We start from the raw sequence: 21,522 nt of genomic DNA on the forward strand, positions 1-21,522 counted from the left end.
TGACACACAATATCTTGTTGATTTGGCCGACAGATAACTGCATAAACACAGTGACTGATTCAGGATCAGAAAATGCATTAAAATCATTATAACAAGTGCACATGCCAGACCACATTAGTAGTCCAAACAAACCAAAATAATGTGTGAGATGTAATATATACTGTATATCTTTAAAAGTAATGGGTAGTGAATGAGTATCAGTTTTTCAAGTGTTTAGATTGACTGATACTAAAAGGAACAATCAAGTTTGGGGACTCCCACACTTGAACATCAAGTGGCAGATGTTTATAAGGAAGCAGAAGTGTGATTGACATTTTTACTCTTGCAAAATGTAATCATTTTCTGTCTGACTTTGGGATCCCCTGTATAGCTTTCTTAAGGCCCCTGGAGTTCCCCTCACTTGAGGAACATTTGGCTTAGAGAGCAGACAGAGAAGCAGAGACAAGAAAATAATATGCATGTACACTCATTCCTTTCTATTTGCAGAGAGAGACGTGCTTTATTAAGATGGTTACGAGCGCACTAATTCAAGGAGACAGCCCACACCTGGCCGACTGCATCGCCGAGGTCAAATCTCTGTATCTCCTCCCCTCCTTCTTTCACAAACACATACCTCCTCCTGTGGCGTCTCCATCTGCAGCACCTTGCTCCCATCTCACATACCCCATCCATCCTAAACACACACAGAGGAACACGTACACACAGATACAGTTGCACAGTGAGGAAGGATCACCTATTCATCTCCTCAAAGCACAACGTCATGTGAACCTATATGACTTAAGAGTCCATTTCAAGTTACAACATTTGGGTGGAGTATAGTGCATGTTATGCTGGATTCTATAACATATTAGTCCCACAAAGGGGAGTATTACAGCAGCAAGTGTAAAAAATAGAACAGCAGTAAGAAAGAATAAAGAAAAATAGTACAATAACAAGTATATAATAAAAGATAATAATGATAATAATTGTGACATTATTTACATTATTTACAGCACAACAGTGATACTGGTATTGAGTGGTAATATACCAGAGTATATACCAGTTAATGTATCCACAGGCTGTTGGGTTTTGGACTGGTATCAGTGTAATAGTCCCATAGAGTCCTATGGTGTGTGTGGTAGTCATGCTCAATGGCAAGCTTATGATCTTTCAGAATGTTGGTTAATATTCATATCAAGTATTAATAGTCTGCTCATATTTTTAACAGCCTCTCAAGGGTCTAACATAATTCCTGTGTTTGTATAATGTTATAATACTAATAACCCTAATATTTTTCTATATGAAAAGTCCTTGATCCACACACAACCCCCCCAGCAGGCGGAGTGCACTTTATCCAGAGCCCCTTGCTTTCAAACCTAAGCTCCGCCTCTCCAGCAAGCGCACCCACCTTGTCCACCAGCAGCACAGTGCGCCAGGGAGCGAGCGCACAGGCGTGGGTCACACCGGGGAGCACACGCCACTGACCGGTCTGCAGCACGAGAGCAGCGACGGTGCAAGCTCTCGGAGAGAAGAAGGTTGTCTCTGGTGCTTAGGCAAACCGCAGTAAGACCTCCCTTAGGTGGGGTGTCTGTTAATTTTGTCAGCCAGTGGAAAGGAAACTCCTTCACGGCCAAATTTGGGAGTACCGTAACCGGTGGTGGTGGTGGTGGTGTTAGTGTGGGGAGAAGGAAGAGGAGGGGGGGAAACGATGCAGTTCCAGTCCGACTCGGTGAGCCGCGCAGTCCGCCTCAGACGCTGGTGATGCCCGCCGTGCAGGGATCACCACCACCGCCCAGCAGCAGCAGCAGCAGCAGTTGGAGGAAGAGGAGGAGGTCGGGAAAACAGGGCGTCGGGCCGGTGATGATGATGGTAAGGTCGGGATCATGGCTAACGGAACCGGTACTATCATGTTAAAATGCGTCGTGGTTGGAGACGGTGCAGTGGGCAAAACGTGTCTTCTGATGAGCTATGCCAATGACGCCTTTCCCGAGGAGTATGTCCCCACAGTCTTTGATCATTATGCAGGTAGGAACACAATTCTTCCAAAATTTTGTCTGTCATGAGTCTAATAATAATAATAACAACAGCATGACGTGTTGAAGTGTTACTGTGTTGTGTTTTTAACAATAACATTTAATAAGAGGTGAGATCATGTGTAGAATAACGCCTGAGTTCAATCCCCTGTTTCCTCTGCCACTCTTTCTCTCACTGCACTGGCTTGCATCTGTTGCTATAATCAAAACCACTTGTTTGCCTTCTTCATAGCAGAGAGGGGTTGGGGACCCTGAACCCCCCCCCCCCCCCCCAACCCCCCCTTCTCCCTCCCTCCTGTCCTCCCTCCCTCCTTCTCTTTTTATGCCCCCCCCCCTCCCCTCCCCTCTCCCCAACCTCACCCTCTCTCCTTCCTCCTCTCAACTGCTCTTTGTCATTTCCTTGCAGTGAGTGTCAACGTCGGTGGAAAGCAGTACTTGCTGGGACTGTACGACACAGCTGGTCAGGTACAGTTTATTTTTTACTCTGGCCAGGTGCCAAGCATGTCAAGGACATACGCACACACACACATGCATACACACACACACACACACACACACACTCTGTCTCTCACTCTATCTCTATCTCGGTCTCTCCATGTGCTCCTGGGACCAATAACTATTCGACGGTGCCTCCAACACGCCCACAGGCTTCATATTCGGGCCAGACACTAAGCTGCAACAGGTGATGGTTTTCGCACATGGGTTTACTGCCAGGGTCTGGTGTGCCATGGACAGTGATGGTAGTGAGGGGGGGTTTCAATAGTTCTATTATGTGGAGAACAGGGCTTCTATGTCCAGTAGTGATGTCACAGGTTTGTTAATAGGGCTGCCTAATGCCTGGGCTTTTTCTTTACAATGTGCCATTCAGTGGACAAGAGTTAAAACTCGGCTGAAAATGTGATGGCCTACACACACACTCACTCACACACACAATAATGTTTCCACTCAGCAGAAGAGCCAGTGTACACACACACACACACACACACACACACACAGACAGACAGAGGCGACAGACACAAGCTCATTGAGGGTGACAGTACAGGGGATGGGAAAGACTCTGTATCATTTGTTAGCAGTGGATCCACTTTCATTGACTAAAGTTTTACTATTCAAATGATAACTACTTAGTCTGTATGCAGAGTGTTCTAGTGCAAATAGTAGCCAGCTGGTCTACTCATGAAATAAAGTTGTGTAGTCTGTCATACATTTTCAAGGATGAGTGTTCTCTCTCTCTATCTCTATCTCTCTCTCTCTCTCTCTGTGTGTGTGTGTGTGTGTGTGTGTGTGTGTGTGGCTTAATACCTTTTTATGACCTGGTGGACCACGCATGCGGAAGCAAACAGACCATTACCTTGATTAAAAGGACGGATTTCTCTAGGTTTGAGCATTGCTAGAGACATTTGGGAACCAATCAAACTATATAATACATGTAGGTCCAGTCATTTTTTAGACAGTATAATACTCTGAGCAGGGCTCCAAAGTGGCTCCATGCTGGTAAAATATGCAGTTGGATGGTATATTTGCTTTACACATTAGCCCAAAAAAACAATGGTAATCTATGGAGTTTCTGGTAATATTTGAACATTCACAAGCCATTTGGCCACTGACAAAAAAGTTAATTTTGAACCCATAAAGTTATTATACTTTTCAGTAGTCTGACTGACATTAAAGCAATATAGAATCAATGAGTAAAACAGTACTCTGTGTCAATAAATCGGCATGAAAAGCAGCTCACAATAAAAATCCATGTGTCTTTTGTGTTTGCTGTAAACAAACAGAAACCTTTCGGACTTAACTTGTGCCCTCATTACCTGCCCTGCCTGGTCCTCTTGTGACTGACAAGCATGACACAGACAGGCAGTGAGTGACAGTTTAGCTTTCACTTTCATGATGTAAACTCTGCACAACTGGATGCAAGACACCATACATCAGTGGGGTGAGAAGCAACTCGCTATGAAAAAAATAACAAAGTACTCAGCTGGAAAAGTTTTTTTAATGTCCGGTAGACAGTTAGCGCTTATGGAAAACCCTATGTGTGAAATATTAGGCATTCATTGAACTGAACAGTTAATTAATCAACAATAGAAAAGAGAAAATGAAAGTTTGCTTCCGCTTCTCACCAAACTATATTTGCAAACCTGAGACCTGTGCTGTTGTTACGACAGAATACGTTATTTAAATATAACTTGTGGTGTAACAAATGATGACAGGCATGTCTCAACATTTTCTAGACCAAATGATTAACTGACTAAAAGAATCTTTTGGTTTTAAAAGAAAGAAGATTAACGGTATCCTGTGGACTTTTTAACGACTAGGAGTGCGATAGAGCTACGTTTTTTTGTCTTTAAATATTATTTTTTGGGCTTTTTGTTGGTGGCAGTTGGTGGCAGAGAGGCTAATAGGAAACAAGAGGGGAGAGAGAAATGGGTGTGACATGCAACAAAGGTCCCTTGCCAGACTCGAACCAGGGATGGCTTGCACACAAGGACATGGACATTGTGATACATGCACAAATATGTGAAAATGTTCCAACAAAAGCAGCGAATAGGTAGACTGCAAGCCAGCATGTTACTTTTTAGACCGCAAGAGCACATATGTTGCGTTTTGGTAACATAACTTTTACTTTACTTTTTACGAGAAAACTCCATGGTGCACCTTTAAGTTTAGATTTCCTGCATGACTTGTCAACAGTGATGCAGTCATTTTCTGCCCCGTTACCTTTAACCTCCTGTCCCAGCAAGCTAAAAATGAACACACGTCAAATGTTGAATAGTTAACACTTTCCTCAGGGCCCGATTTAACCGCGTGAAGTCAGAACGAGTCACAATCTGACATTTGATCCGTTCATCGAAAAGACAAAAAAAAAACTAAACTCAAGAAAGGTCAGCTGTGGAATATTCAGCCATCTCTGTGTTCTGCTCATTCATGAATGCTAAATGCAGGAGTCTGAGTATGAATAGCAAATCACAGCCACCCTCCCTCCTCCTTCCTACCCAAACAGCTACCTGTGGCTGCCTTATATATATATATATTTCCTGAGAAACAGATGGTAGAAGTGCTACTACTCGGTAGTAAAAAGAGGAACACAACCTTATTGTCTATTCTGGCGTGTTTGATTGGATGTGTGTCAGAGGAGGGTTTGTTTTTAGCTGATTCAGAGTCTCTCTGAAATGGAGAAGTTCTCCCAGATGTCGGCCGCGGGTGCCGCCGGGCCGCTGAGAGTAGAGTTACTGCTCTTTCAAAATGCGGCCCCTCCGCCCCCGACTCGGCTGACCTCTTTATGTGGAGCGCAAGGCCAGCTGGTAATGTTTATAGCTTCAGCATCTGATCAAAGACTTACGCCCCAAAGAGAGAAAGGGGGGGGGGGGGGGGGTGAGAGGAAGATCGAAAGAGGAAGAGAGAGAGACAGATGAAGAGAAAGAGAGAGAGGGGGGGGGGGGGTAGAGTGAGAGAGGGGGGTGCAATTGCTCTCAGAAAATGTTTAAATTCAGCCGTCTTGGTTTCATTTTCTTTTCTCTTTCATTCTCCGTCAGTCAACTCACAACTCGACCCCTTCGCTATCTCCACCTCCGGCCTGCGCTACACATGTTCGATTGGCGTCGAGCTCCACTGTAATATTTATATATTCCTGGTATGGCTTGAGCTCCCACAATGCTTTGCTGTTCTACAAGAGTATCAGCAGCATTACAGACGCGCCGCCGCCGTGCCCTCATCCGATGCGACTCCACGCTGTCACATCGGTGTTACGAGTCAGGGCCACATAATCACAGCTCGGCATTGAGCTGAGCGCCGCTGCACTTTGTCTGCAGTTGATACCGCTTCCCCGCCTGCTATTGTCTGCACACACTGCCACGTCGCTCCCCGAGGCGCTGCCTATTGAATTATTCCATATGGAAGGTCTGCAAAGTCTGTTTTGCTGAATGCGACGAGGGAACAGAGGGGAAAGTCTTTACTTATTCATTCATTCTTATACTGCTGCTACTGCTGCTGCTACTGCTGCTGCTGCACTCAAGAAAAAAAACCCTAGCATACCAGCCTGTGGAGGAGCTGGAGGAAACAGGAAGTGGATGCTAAGTGCTGTGGTACCCATGGAAACGCTTGAGGGAGGAACTGGGGAGTTGGGACCCCCAGCGGGATTCCCACTGTCCCACTGCCCTATTAACCCCCACTTTGTTTTCGGACTGTTCCTCATTTGCTCAACCCTTCAGATGCCCTCACACTCAACTGCACATCCTGTAACCCCCTTTTACCACTTCACCTCACCCCTTACTCCCTCACACTCCAGCCCCCATCTCTCTCACCCTTCATTGCTTGGTATAGTCCGGTGAGTCTTTTTTGACTCAGCAGCCCAATGTGGCCCAGTGACCCTGAGACTGTCCCAGCAGGGCGGCAGGTGGGTATGGGGGTGAGTGTTGGAGGGGGGAGACTAGAAATGGTTTTACCCAGCTGGGGGCCTGTCACCACTCAGCTGCTCACACACACAGACACACAGAAATACCAGACATGGCTCAGATCCCTTTTTCAGATTGAGTTCATACTTTGGAGTCGTACACATATCTGTTACAATGTATGACATATGTTACATTTTTACATTTTTCGAAGGCTCAGTAACAGCTGGGTACTGTAGTTTTTAGCTTTAGACTTACACATTTTTGTGTATTTACTGATGCATTTTTAATACTTCTTTGACAATAAATGGAGCTCTATGCCTGATAACATGATCATACATATTAGATTTTAGATACACATGTGGGTCAATGAGAGTGTTTTTTGTGTCCATATGGTTTAGTCACATTTAAGGGGTTATTTGAAAATAAACATAACTTGCACACATTCTTTTTTTGTGAACCCAGCTTAAAATGTCTGCTTTTAATCCATTTTGAGAGAATATATTCAAGGATTATGGCAAAAATGTCTAAGTGGTGTAACAGTAAAAACTTTGTAGCAAACAACTAACAACGATCTTACATTATAACTTTTTCTATTAAATAAAGGTAATGGAAATTTAATCGTGTCAATCAGGAACCATTTACATTCAAATTTTGTGGTTACACCATTTGACATTTTCAGGAGCATTGAGTCTTACTTTTGGTTCAAAACAAAAAATGGTGCAAATGTCATGACAAAACCAACAAAAACACAAAATGTACATTTTAACAAACCTGATGCTGCTTTTAAAACAATTTTTAAAGATATTTTTGAATTGTTATTTTGCCAACCCTTCATTGACCCACTAATCAGATTTTAGATACACATATATAGTTGTTAATAAAATGTTGTTGACAATAAGAAACATTTAGAATATTGCCAGCCTTTTCCTTTAAAGATCCTTAGTCCTCGAGCTGATGCTGATAAACCCTGATGACATCATCACACTTGGAAAAACCTCCTCCAGAGGCACAGGAGGACATTATATAACTGTTTTCACACTAGTACTATCTGTGATGAGGAAACATTCATGTTTAAAATTGTTGGGATTTCCCTTAAATTAATCCTCACCATCAGTCATTTCAGCACTACACTCTTTTGAAATCTGGATCATCTCTAGCAGCTAAACAAATGGTGACAAAAAAACCCAGAGTGGAGGCGGTGTTTTTGGTTTGATATCTGCTCCTAATGAGTCATAAAATGTCTTAATTTATGTTGCACCGTTCTCAGTATACACTCCCACTGGCATTAAAGGTGACATTAAACTGTCGGATGTTCTCACCATACAGACATGAACAGACAAGAGTGCGTCAGCGCCTGAGCTATCGTTAATCACCATTAAAGGGCCACTTATAAAATGAATAGCTCTTTTCGCAAAATGTGCAGATTTAGAGATCATGGACGGGACTCGGTTCGTCTGGGCTTGCGTTCCCCACCCGGCGGCCAAGTAAGAGCAGGCGTCTCTGACTCTGTTGACATAGCCAGTTTTTAGAGCCCCGAGGAGGAGATAAGAGTAGAAAAGGAGAAAGAGAGAAGGTGGTGGTGGTGGTGGTTGGAGAGGGGGGGAAAGGCGGCATTGGAGGAGGGGATGACTCACTGATATCATAGCACTCATATGTCACTGAGTCAACAGCACACTGTGAAGCTTACACAGTGGCCGAATTAGTACGCCAAGCTTTGCAGTGATGGAACTGTATGGACATGTATGGGGAGACACAGACACACACACACACGCACTCATTTCCCTCATTTCCTTTTTTTCCCTCTATCATTCCTCCTCTTTCCACTGATCATATTTACTGTACACTCCTGGTTACCTCGGAAAGACTGTTACGCAATCCAGCAGTGATGCACTCGTGGACCGTTCTAATAAAAGTACGCAACATACTTCAGGTGGAAACTTTCATCCTTTCATCCAGCCTGAGTGTAAACATTTCTGTGCTGGACTATCGAAGCTATGTAGGAGTACGTGCCTGTGTCTCTGCCACACTATATACACACACTGTGAGCGGTTCTAGCAGGCATACTGTGTTTGGTAATGTGTCAGGGGTGTGTTGAGGAAGCTGTGTGGAGAGGCAGGGAGGCAGGGATGGGTCTCAGAGAAGCTCCGGGCCTGTTTACAGTAAACTGCTGAGTGGCTTACACTGTGTTCCTTTATGCGTGGGGCTCTCAGGGGGGAATATGAGGATTCACTTTTTGCAAGCAAAGGTCACGAGCACTCAAAGACACATAAACACCACTGTAGTTGATCCCATGTGACAGATATGTAGTGTATGTGGGGACAGATGAGAGCACATAATGCATGCAGAAAGGAAAATCAGTATGTGGTGATTGCCTGCTTCTCAAAATGGGTTAAATGAGCAGCATAAAGCAATACGACTTCATATTGTGTACCATCAGATTATATACCTTTGTCAGCTGTTAGAGGTTTATACTGAGGTAGCTATCCCTTTAATATGTCTGGTTGTATTAGGCTATTGTGGGCAATGTTGCAAATCACTGCGCAGGACTGCTTTATGGCGGTATTAGATTCATAGTGATAGTTGCATCACTGTGATGAAGTACCTTCATTTTTCAGGCGTTCAATTTGCTTGATGGACCAAAACAGACATTTCTGTACAGGGAATATATTATATTATATACTCTATGTTGATATCACAATAGGGAATTACATACTGTGATAGAGTATGTTATTTTATAGAGGGGTGGGCAAAATGGATAAATTCTTGTTGACATTTTACAGAGTTTCTGCTCCTGTTTGTCAGGATTGTCAGTCATTGGGCTGTTTAGCTCTGCATTTTCTAACAAATACCTCAAAACGAGTATATGATGGTGACACAGACAGATCCTAAGACATCACACCTAATTGTCAATGTAGTTAACAGATAATGGTTTAAACAGTTAGCTCACTTGTTAAAGGTATACTATGCAGGATTTTTGTTAAAAAAAAACAAAACCCAATGTATAGTCTCATAAAAACATAATCTCTATAAAACATAGCTTATGACCTGCTAGAAGTGTGTGGCGGTGTATCTGTAGAGATAATGCCCTCAGCCTGTATTTTCATATTATTCTGCTGTGTTTGGGATGCTTCTGGGCGTAAACCTTTGGGCACTGGGTGTGTAGCCTCCAGCCAATAGCAGCGCACAGGGTGTGAGATCAGGACTCATAGCATAGCAACCAGGTTACATCATTGTCTCCGTGTCTCTTCTCTGCTCTCTCTCTGTGTCATGGATGTATAAAGACAACAGGTCTCTGGGTCTGTTGGACTGAAACACATAAAACACATACAGTGTGTGCTTCGGCTGCATTCACACCAAATCTGGCAATGCAGCATGGGTTCTGTGGAGGTGTGGGTGTATTAATTTGTGCTTTAGAGCGTAATCGCCGTGAAATAATCAGAAAATAACGTTTCATTCATCCGATTCAGTGCTTTGTTCTGCCTGCTTTGTTCTTGTTAACGCCGTCGCTATCTGTTTTCAGCTTCATTCAAGTTAGTAGAGGACTAACTCTGTGGCCCATTGGCCAGTGGAGGACTCTGGTGCACATTCTTTATGGGCGGCGGGCCTCATAGAGCTTGTGCAGCATATATTTATCCAGGTTATTTATTTACAGAGGGAATTGGCTCTTTTGGCCCTTCCAACACTCTATCTAGTTCTTATACATCCATGGCAAAAAACATGTAAAAGTCCAATACTGCCATAAAGCAGTTCTCCTCGTTGCTTTGCAGCATTTCCCACAATGACCTATACGCCCACAGATATTAAAGAGGTACTCAAGCGATTTAGTATTGTATTTCCATAAAGTTGTGGGACTTCTAAATGACACATTAGGAGGCTGAGATATCCTGACTTTTAGTTCCTACTACGGGTCAAGTTTCTAAAGCACTGGATCCTACTTTTCCCCTAATGCAACTCAATAGTATTTGATGACAGTTGGCAGATTCAGCATCAGATCATTTGGCTCATGTTTGAGGTCTTCAGGTTGATGCTTCAGCTCGCCTCGCTTCAGCTGTGTTTAGAAATCATCTTTATCGTTTCTGTCAGCTTGCGTTAAGCACAGATGGTTGGCCCTCATAATAGATTTATCACATCAGGAAGTTCAGATTGTGTCAGATAAACTGTCACAGGAAAGCCATCTAACTTAAAAAAAACGGTACATCATCCCACATGACAATCCCCAACCCTCTAGCAGCCTCTCAGTCCTCTATGAACCAGGTCTGTTAAAATACTGCACTCATTTGGAAGTAAGAGGATGAACAACTCATAAATGTTTAAATTATGTCCACTAGACCCACTCCACTGAGTCATCTACAATACGAGCCCAGGCGTGAGTTGTTTTTATCATCTACTCCCAGCTAATATAAAGCTAGTATATCTTAAACTCATTACCCAGTCAGTAAAAAAGGAACGACACCCTTGCCTGGACGATCTAGTGCAGAGAGGAGAATCTCCTTACATTCAGCTCATTTGCATTCCCATTTCCCCCCCCAATCTATTTGTGTGAGAAAGACTCGTCTCTGGGGTTGTAACAGTTTGATCATATTGGACTGTGCAGTGTGTGTGTGTGTGTGTGTGTGTGTGTGTGTGTGTGTGTGTGTGTGTTTGGCAGAGAGCAGGACTTGCTGATGGCATCAAAATGAAAGACTGTCAGGCCAGAGCTCACTCGTCCCATTGCAACCATCTCTGGCAACAGTGGGACCTTGTATCCAATTTGCTTTGATTTTAAGGGATGTTGACGATAAATTTCCCAGACAACAGAGTGAGATTGATTCACTTGGTCCGAGTTGGTCTGGTTGAGTCATATCTAATTATCGGAGATCCCCATTGATTCCCAGCGTCTTCCAACAAACTGTCGAAAGCCAAACCCCCTGATGCGTGAGGGCATCGCTCAGAGATCATCAGAAGAAGAAGAAGTGAGACCGGGTCGTGAATATTCATATGTGTGCAAGTCCGACACTCTGTCAGAAGGGTTTATCTTTGGCGAGGACAAAGGAGCTCTTGATGTGGCGCACAAAGGATGGTCTTGCGTGTGTGAATTAGGCATTTACACCACACAAATGTCGGAGATGGCAGCGTGTCTGGTTTTTCAGTGTCTTGTGGCGATGCCTTGTGCTCAGCTCGCATTGAAGGACTGCGAATGAAAAACAATCCCTAATTGTCTCAGTCGGAAAAGGGAGGGCGAAAGGGAGAGCGATTCTCAAGTGAAGGTCATCTCCTTGCACATTCTTTTCGCTTCATAACTCAAATCCGGTCGACATTTTTTATGAGTATCGTTCTTGTCATAAATTTGCTCGTCATTTGTATAAAACAGCCAAGCAGCTTGACAATAAAAGAAACCTCTGGATAAGCACAGAATAAGTTCGCAAACCTCTTTTCTAACTTTCATGGCTCTAGTAAAGAGTGAGAACCTGTCTGTTTGGAGGGCATCTTTTATACGCTTTAATAATTCATGAATAATCATTTCTCAAATGTGAATCATATCTGGTCATTGGCTCCTTTCTCCCCCCCCATCCTCCTCTGACCCAGAATGTTAACTGTCACTGTCTCACCATCCTTCTCCCCAGGAGGACTATGACCGTCTGAGGCCGTTGTCCTACCCGATGACCGATGTCTTCCTCATCTGCTTCTCGGTGGTTAACCCTGCCAGTTTCCAGAATGTGCGTGAAGAATGGGTGCCCGAGTTGCAAGAGTATGCACCCAGTGTCCCCTACCTGCTTATTGGCACCCAGGTGAGTCCTTAGGCCTGTCACAAGAACTACTTTTGTTGGACAATATTACTGTCAGATGAAGATCATTTTATACCACTGATATAATGATTATGATATATGATAGCATAATAATGCAAGAGGAGTGGGGGAGAGATAGAGAGATTTGTTTCACATACATAATTAAAAATGAATAATTGTCAGTTTCTTGGAGAGTCGCAAAATTAATAAACAAGAGTGATTGCAGAGTAATAACACTGAGGCTCAGATGCCAAGACTCGCTCTCACATTCTCATTATCTCATACAAGCCATAAACAAAATAACACTTCAGATTCAAAGTCAGACTGCACTCAGACTTGCTTGTAAAAAAGTGTCTAAGACTAAGAAATTGAAACACAAAAAACAGAACCCAAAGATGAGTGTGAGGAGACACTCGCACAAAGGAACCTGAATTTGGCAATCTCCGTTAATGTCAAGAGTAAAGTACATTATGAGCTGGGAGGAAGCCAGAACTGTCACATCTAAGCGCCACCACTAACAGACATTTAAAACAGGCCCAGGGGACAGTAAACAAGGATGGAATGGCTCCAAACCTTCCCACACCTGTGATGCAAAAATCTGCCAGGTAACACCAGGAGTGACTGTCATGCCATTTCCGACCACCTGGAGGCACTTATCACACCATCACCGCCTTTAATGTTAGCATTCATGTCTGTAATAGATCACAAACTCTACATTTGAGACAAGGTTTCCTTTTTTAATGAATTTACGGATTTGTTTGGTTACATTACTAATCATTAATGAAGTTTTAAAGAAACATACATGAAACCTTTTCTTCATTTGATTGTTCTAACAGTTTTGTTTGAAGTTGAACTATGATGGATTATAAGCATTAACTACGTTTGTTTCCTACGTGTTTGTGTGTGGGTGAACAAGCTGTAAACAAAACTGCCATATTATCACCTTATAAAGTTCATATGGTAAATGTGTTAGCATCAGGTTTCGTATGAGTATGAGGTTGTGGTTGCAGAGAGACTAAACCGAAACAAAAAAATTGTGGCTTGAAAACCAAAATGGTAAACTGAAAGATGGGGAAATAGGAATAGTTTGTTCTGGTCAATGGATGAATTGATAAAGTTCGGTCTTGGTGTGGTTAAGGTGAACCATAATGCCACATGACAACTTTCACTCCCTTCATTGGTTAGATGTGGGAATGTAAACAGAGGAAGAAAAGTCCTGAAGAAGCTCCTTTGTGCCAAAATATCAAGAAGGCAACATATTTAGTTGTTTGTCCTAGTCGCCTTTGATTAATTGTCCGGCTAGCTGCTAACAACTGCCCAAAGCTCACCTGACAACTGGAGCCATTCAGCCCGAACTTGTAGATTGAGGTCAGATCATGTTCCCACCACCAATAAACCACTTTTTTCAATTTGTTTGTGATGTGACCGAGGACACTTCTTCTTAAGGTTCTCAGTGCGGTTGTTTTGGTCCCCACCTTGGTACAAATGCTGTGTTCAGTTTTGCCCAAAGTAGACTAAGTATAACCAAGGGGGGAAATGAACCAGAATCTCTTTCAATCACACTATGCAACCCAAGTTTGAAACACCCTTAATAGTCTTTCCCATTGTTAATATAAAAATAATTAATAGTACAGCTTTAAAGTAGAAGTCATTTTTAAAAACGGCCTCCTTTTGCAATCCTGAACCTGAGCCATGGCGAAAAATTAAAATTATTTTAAGTTGTAACAGCCAATATAAACCTGGCAAAGGACCTCAGAGTGATCTGGCTCATTTGGGTTTTAAAAGTCTGCAGTTTGGTGCTGGAGCCCGCCCTGCCTTACAGGAATGTTGTTGAAGCCCCAATTAACTTTTGCAATACATGCATCACTAAAGTCTTATAGATGTTTAAAGAAGGCAGTAGCCCTGCTTATTTCTTGAGCCTTACTATCCACTGCCAATACCATATGTCCTCTTAAAAATGAGCACCGGCTTGTGGGTGATTTTTACTCTGTGTTCCCTGGCAACCAAAATGCCAGTGCAGCCAGGGCCCAGCGGTGATGAGGAGGATGGAGTGGGTGTCTGATTTATCGTGTGTCAGCTGATGTTTACTACTCTTTTATCAGTTCTCGTCATAACTCTCTTGCTCTTCATCAGCCGGATGCTGTCATGTACACTTAAGATTCATAACAACCAATGCTGCCACAAATCATATCAATCAATAAAAGGGTTAATGAAGGTTACTCCCAGTAAGACGGCGCAGATGGATGCAGTCATCATAACTGGTTATGAGATGGGGAGAAAGTGTGTGTAGACGAGTCGTGTGTGTGCTGAGCTTTGCAATGAATAAAAGAAGGGTGAGGAACCTTGTGGTTGGCTGTGAAATGGTTTTGCACAAGAGCAGGAAGTGTGGGACAACATTCTTTGTTTCAAAATGAGAAAACACACTGTCATTTATGCAGTTCAGCACTCAGAGGCATCTCACAGCTATGTTTAGAGGCATGGACTGAGTGTAGAGCTAAGGTGTTGCTCAGAAAAGCAGCCAAATACCCCATCTCAGTTAAAATCCTTCAGTACAACTAATAAGAAAATATATGTAATTAAAATACGCATTATTATGGTAACAGTGATCATGGATGCAGTAGACTTGAGAGAACGTGTCCATTATCTCTTTCAGATTGACCTTCGTGATGATCCCAAGACCATTGCCAAACTGAATGACATGAAGGAGAAGCCGATAGCCACTGAGCAAGGACAGAAACTTGCAAAGGAGGTTTGTATCTTTGCCTGTTTTGAAGAAGTGAAGTAAAACGTAGCTGGTGGAACACAGTATAAGCTCACATTTTCACTTTCAGTGTTGTAGAATTTAGCTGTCAGATCCACTTAGATTCCTGAGTGCTGATTTGACCCAGGAATGCCTCCGTAGGAATGCAGTTTATTTGGTGAAAAGCTCGGAATCAGACCTCTGTCCATTCTTTGTCTGAAAATGAATCCAGGAATACATTCTGGGTGGACATACAAATGTCCGGTGGAAGTTTCAGAGAAGTAGGATGCGGCTACTGACTGCGGTCAGTGATTATTCCCTCCTGTCCGGCAGAAACCGAGAATACAAGTAGACCTTTCAAAAATTCCAATCTAGACTCATTTAAAGGTCATATCTGTGCTGTTTTGGCAACTTAAGATAGGATTTATGTCTCATGGGACTCATTTTTCAGAGGCCACAGAGTACAAATTAGATCATTTTAAGATATTTTCAAATCTCTAAAATTAGAGTTATTTCCACTCAGTGTTGGCAATATTTTATCTTGACAATTATTATATTTAACTCTGTTTTCTTTATGGATGACCTGTTCTCCATTTAGTTGTATTTCATAGTTCCACTCTTTATTGCCGATTAGGTTGACCGTTGTTGTATATGTATTTGTTAAATTTGTTTGACTTGTAAAAGCTTTAAATCATAAAGTGTTTGTGCCTCTCATGCAGTAGCATATCAGTTGAGTCACAGAGCTAAAAAACAAACAAAACAAGCATATGCTGATTTTTGAAAAAACCCTGCAGGTAGCTTAACGTTGACCAACTGCTCTAAAGATATTTCCTCAAACATGAAAAAAAATTGTCTGCTGCATGATTAAAAAAATAAAAAAAATGTTGTGATTACAGTTCCTGTCCAGGTAGCCGGCAATGACATCCTTGCTAGTTTAGTCTGACATAAGGAAAATATAAACACACTACTTAATACGACAATACAAAATAATAGGAGCCAACATTAATAAAGACGACTATGACCAGTAGTTAAAGCTTTTGATTTTGGATCACGTTGTACAACTTGAGCAACAACATGTCTGGCTAGTCATTTACAGTAATTCTGAAATAATTCGTAAACAAGTAAATTACAAATCTTTATTGTGCAGCAGATTCTGAAAATGTCTCAAGAACAGCATTACAATGACAATGTATTGGAGTTTGTATTTTTTCCTTGAAAGATAAAAAATGGTTACTTGTGAGGGCATCTAGTATGTTGGTAGTCATAATAATAATAAGTTAAAACTGTAACCACTTACATTGTAAATGTTATCCACTTGTAACAGGCACTGAAGCTAGTTAGCATATTACCTATATCACAAAAGCCCCTTCCAGATGGAATATGTAAAATTTCTGGCTTCATCTATCTATTTAATTAATGTATGTTTCGTTATTCTGACATACAGTATGTGCCCGTTGCAGAAATGTTTTACAGCATTTTTCACACATGACTTGACGGTTAAGGGAAGCTAGCAATTCTCTCATTTTGCACCTAGCAAAGCTGTAAACAAGTTCAATGACCAATATAGTTATAACATGTGAACGTTATCATATTTATGTAAGGAGGTGTTTGTCTGAAAGGGGCTTTAAGCTACACAAGATCATTCTTATCAGCTGCTATCAGATACCAAAGAGGCAATTTAGGTACTGTTACAGTTAGCAATAGCGAAGCTTCCTACTGTTGAAAATGTTTTAGAAAAACAATGAACATCCCTATTTTAGCTCTGCTTAGTACTTACCATTAGCAGCTAAAGTTACTCCATAATATCAACCATAGCCAAAGTAAATGATATATTATTACACTGCTAGCGATGTACCATCATAGCGTTAGGTTACAGAAATGCACTCATTCATCCTAGCTGGCAGCGCTGCTGCTTGAGTCTCTGCTTCTCGTTGTTACATTTCCTGTTAAAAAATGTGAAATCATTGATAATGTGCCAAACTGTATATAATGGGAAGTCGTTGAGCTGTCAAAGTGTCACCCTAAACATCATTTACTAAGGTATTTTGGTGCTCAGGAAATGCTGTAAGCTAGGCTGCTAAATAAAGTGTATATCAAGTAGTTTAGAGATTTTTACTCATGTTCTACACTGCTGAAACATGAAAGTCTTCACTTTGACTTTAACAACTTTAAATAACTGCTAGCTGAACACTGTATTGTTTCTTTCCATCTCATCAGATTGGTGCATGTTGCTATGTGGAATGTTCAGCATTGACCCAGAAAGGTCTGAAGACAGTGTTCGACGAGGCCATCATTGCCATTCTGGCTCCCAAGAGAAAGAAGGGAGCTCTGAAGAGAAGACTGGGACCTCGCTGCATCAACTGCTGCCTGATCACGTGATACATAAACCCAGAGATCATTCAGCAGCAAACCATAAACCAAACCTGGACTGACGGCTAGAGACAGACGAAAGAAAAAAAATGCACAGACAGCAGAGCAGAGACAAAATAGAGGACTGAAAAAAGGACAAATCAGGAGCTCATTTTAAGCTGCAGTGCTCTTGAAATGCCATAAGTCTCTCCTGCTGTCCAGCACTTGAGGATGCAGTTTACTACCAAAGGAGCACAAAACCCAAGTCAGTCTCTTCTCCTGATAGACTTTTTTGCCTCAAAAGTACCTTCTTTTATAACCATTTTTAATCATTTTCCTGTACAAAAGTGTTGTAAGCTGTCATACGAAAAAAACTCAAAACATTTCAGTTTTAAGAGAAATGCTACCTTCCAAGTCCGTATTATTTCTATGATTTCGGAAGCTAGATTATTGATTTGAGTGAATTTCTCCATTAAAGATCAGATGTCTTCATTTGATGTCTTAAAGAGAGAACGCATACAGCTGATAAATAATGAGAGGCAGATTTTAGCGACACTGTGACAGTGTCCAGGGTACATTTCTGGACATTAGGGCCCAGTTCTTTGGATTTAAACCCTACAAAGACTGTTGGCCCGCAAAGTCCGTCTCTGATTATTTGTCATTTGACGAACCGCAAATGAAACCACATAAGGTGTTTTGCCTTGTGTGGAGGATAACGCGCGTCATCCACAACCAGTGAAATGGTATTCAAACAACAGCTTTTGGACCTGAAACTGTATTCTTTTTAAGTTTGAGAGGCTTGTTTTTGCCTTATGGATATACCATCATTTTATAGTGTGGCATGTCAGAACATAGAGGCTTCATCAGATACTGAAGAGGTATATTATCCATTTTTAAAATATATATTATCTAGAGTTTATGATTCTGTATCTCTAAACAGGAGATGATCAACGCTGTGCAAACATTATTTTGTTGACCGATAGCTTACTTTTTTCTTTTTGTTATCCTGCAATAATGTGTTATCCTTTTATCACCTTTAAGAAGGTTTCAGAGGAGAGAAGAAAAAGAAGAGGGATCTCATTTTAGAATCATTCATATCTAACATCCAAAGACTCAAATGCACACATACTTTCATCAAAATCAGGTGGCTAATGTGACCCAATACTGTATATTTAATGCACAACATGAAGCACAGTCCACACATCTTCATTTCCCTGCACAACAAAGCACATTCCTCTGCTTTTAAACACTGTTCCTCTTCCAGAAAAGGCTGATTCAAGCACAGACAATGCACAACCTTACATCAGGCACAATATATGAGCACAGTCCACCATCTTAACCATGCACAACTATTGTCCAAAGCCTCTAAAATCTTGTTGCAAGGCATTAGGTGAAAGCCTTGTGTTTTTTTTCAGGAAATACAGGAAAGAAACTGATCCAAGCAGTTTTTAAAGCATATTAGAAGTGGTGGCAGCTGCTTGCACCAGCAGTTCCTATAAGCTCACACTTAGCTTGCACAAGTCTTTACCATGGAGATGTGTACATCACTACAGTTTAACAGGTTGCACCACACATACCATGACTTATGCTGAGAGTAGTTGTTGCTCAATATTTGCACCCTATAGCTGCCAAGTGGAGCTAACGGAACCAACTGAAAAAGATAACGTTAACTTAGATTGACAGACCTAAATAATGACAGTTAGCTTAGCATAAGCGGATATTTTCTGGTCACTCAAAACTATTTGAGTACTAACTCTGAAACAAACGTTCATTCATATATGTATATAATAAACATAGTAGCTGCCAAGTGGAGCTAACGTATCCAACAGAAAAAAACCCTTCGTTAGCTTGCTAAAATATGGTTTAGATAGGCCACAGTCACTCAAAATTATATGAATACTACTCTGAAACAAATGTTCATTCACGTATCTATATAAATAAAACAGATATGTTTTCCTATAAAAAGGATTGGCTTGGCCCCATGAACTGTTGTTTTGTAGCCGTTATGTTACATTGACTTAGTTGAGTGGACAGTGCTACAGATGTTTCTCCATGAGCTGATTTACACTTTACTAAAGGTCTTTACTAGCTCATACATTAATGTAGTATGAATGGTGCAACCTGATTTCATAAATTAGGAGGGACTTTACCTGCAAACTCTGTGACGGATTCAGGATAGCTGGTGCAACTCAGTCTGCCAAGGTCATTCCTGTACTAGAATTTAAATTGCCAAATAATCACCAAATCTGAAGTCATGAGGTCCCTCTGTGACAGCTGTAAAAGGATGTATATAATGTAATGGAACATCATTAGTGTGACCACCATCCATTTAGAAATCCTTACATTTACACAACAGAAACAGATTACCCCAGAAGAATTCATTAATCTATAGTAAAGTCACACTACAACATTTCAAATTGAAATGAGATAATATAAAAGGTATGTCAGGATTTAGGTAATAGTATAAAATATCTACAAGCTGAATAGTTTCAAGCCTACAGGTCTATAATACTAGGCAATGTAGTAGGCAATGACTGAACTTTCCCTGCAAGACATCTAAAAATATTGGTTGTACTTGTTTTTATGCATTTGTTATTGGCTTTTTCTAACTTTTTTTAATCAAAGGTGCCAACTCTTGCTAAATGACTTCTGTTAATGTTCTGTTCAAAGTCAGATATGATGATTGATTAAAGCTTTAATGTAAATGGTGCTCCTCCTCTCTGCCCCACAGCCTGCGTTGCATATTGTACTGTCTTTTTCGAGCAGCGGAGTGGATCGCGGGGTGAAAGGCCTTCTTTCTCGGACAGTTTTTGCTTGCTTACGTTTGTGTGAAGGTCCACCCTCAGGATCCAGGACCTTAAGTGCCGCAGCCACCAATGCATTTACCCGTTGATGCTCCTCTCTTCTCAATAAACGTGTTTACTGTGTTGATAAGCCGGCTTGGAGGGTTTTAACTTCACAGACAGCGTCAGATGTGCCGCAGGACGGATTTGTGAAATTAACTTTTGCAGTGTTTATTCCTGGAAATAAGGGCATTCATGTTCATAATGGGTCAGACAGCACTGGGTTGAGTTGATAAGCAGGTCACTGGAATTAAACTCTGAGGCATGTTTGTATGAAAACACAAATACACATACTTAACGTTCATTTAAGTATGATTTGTATAGAAGGTTTCTAATTTAACATTTTAAAGTTAGTTACAGTATTTCACCAATTTGCCCAAAGACCAGTCGTAGGGAACTCTGGTGCATGAGCGCCACCTGCTGGCTACATTTAGTGTTGCATCCCTCAACTCTGCCTTTTTACTCAACATTAACAGGCATTTCAGTATACAAGCTTTAAATTCTACTGTAGTTTACCCTCTGAAGGTTATTTCAACCACTGGACAGTTTCTGTAGCTATTGGGGATTAAGCAATTAAATAACATCAGACATGATATATGCAGCTTAATTTTGCTACAGTTTAGCTAATCCAAGCATATAGACACCCTACACATGATCCTCTATATGAAAAGATCGGAGCGTTGGAGGATTATACACTACATTACATTATTATCAGATCTGTTTTATGTGTATGACCTGACATACAAGATACTATATTGGTGCACAGCTGGTCAATGAGGTGGTCATTGAACTGTGGCCTCATAGCATGAGGGTTCAGTGTTTGAACCAGGCAGACAATGAGCATTACAGTGTGGAGTGTGTATTTCCTTCCCTGTTGGTTTCCTCTCAAAGTCCAAAGATATGCAGGTCAACAATGTGAGAACATTTCAGCACAGCAATTTATCACCAACTATAGCCTACGATTAAATAGATCAAAGTAAAAGTAAACTTAAAGGCAGCCATAGTAGCAGTTTCATTCATTTGTGAATTTTAATTCCACAGAAGTATATAAATCAATCTGATTCATCAAAACATTTTAAAACTACAATCCATCATAAACAAAACAGCATCATATAGCAATAGGCTGCATATACAATAGAACACACTGCATTTCGATTTATGTCAATGTATGACCAAAAAAACAATATGTCTTTAAATGATTTTTTTAATTTAATATTTCAACTGGATTATAAAACTGTATACACAAATGTGTCAGATGAAAAAAGACAAGATGAAACAGCATTTCACTGAAAATAAAAACAGCAGCTATGTAGAAAGGTGAAGTATGTAGAGTGGGCTAAGATGAGCCTCTCAGATCTTTTTGGGACATTCCTAGCCTGACACTTATTACAGGTCTTGGTGTTCATCCTCTGCACACCTTTC

The 21,522-nt window shown here is 41.3% G+C and overlaps 1 protein-coding gene across 1 annotated transcript; it reads left to right on the forward strand.

Moving 5' to 3' along the window:
- The first annotated feature begins 1,430 nt into the window (after positions 1-1,430).
- Positions 1,431-19,992, forward strand: rhoq (ras homolog family member Q). Its single transcript, XM_053333497.1, has 6 exons — positions 1,431-1,642; positions 1,674-2,004; positions 2,419-2,477; positions 12,007-12,171; positions 14,822-14,917; positions 17,126-19,992. Exons 2-6 carry the CDS (start codon positions 1,863-1,865, stop codon positions 17,285-17,287), a joined length of 624 nt encoding a protein of 207 aa, XP_053189472.1. The 5' UTR covers positions 1,431-1,642; positions 1,674-1,862; the 3' UTR covers positions 17,288-19,992.
- Positions 19,993-21,522: the final 1,530 nt, after the last annotated feature.

The sequence above is a fragment of the Scomber japonicus genome, chromosome 14, assembly GCF_027409825.1.
Source record: "Scomber japonicus isolate fScoJap1 chromosome 14, fScoJap1.pri, whole genome shotgun sequence".
Classification (NCBI taxonomy): Eukaryota; Metazoa; Chordata; class Actinopteri; order Scombriformes; family Scombridae; genus Scomber; species Scomber japonicus.

Bases quoted from the DNA above. Each gene is read 5' to 3' on its own strand.
- rhoq (XM_053333497.1), top strand. From the start codon at position 1,863: ATGGCTAACGGAACCGGTACTATCATGTTAAAATGCGTCGTGGTTGGA. The intron at 2,005-2,418 runs GTAGGAACACAA...ATTTCCTTGCAG, and splicing joins AGTCTTTGATCATTATGCAG to TGAGTGTCAACGTCGGTGGA. The intron at 2,478-12,006 runs GTACAGTTTATT...CCTTCTCCCCAG, and splicing joins TGTACGACACAGCTGGTCAG to GAGGACTATGACCGTCTGAG.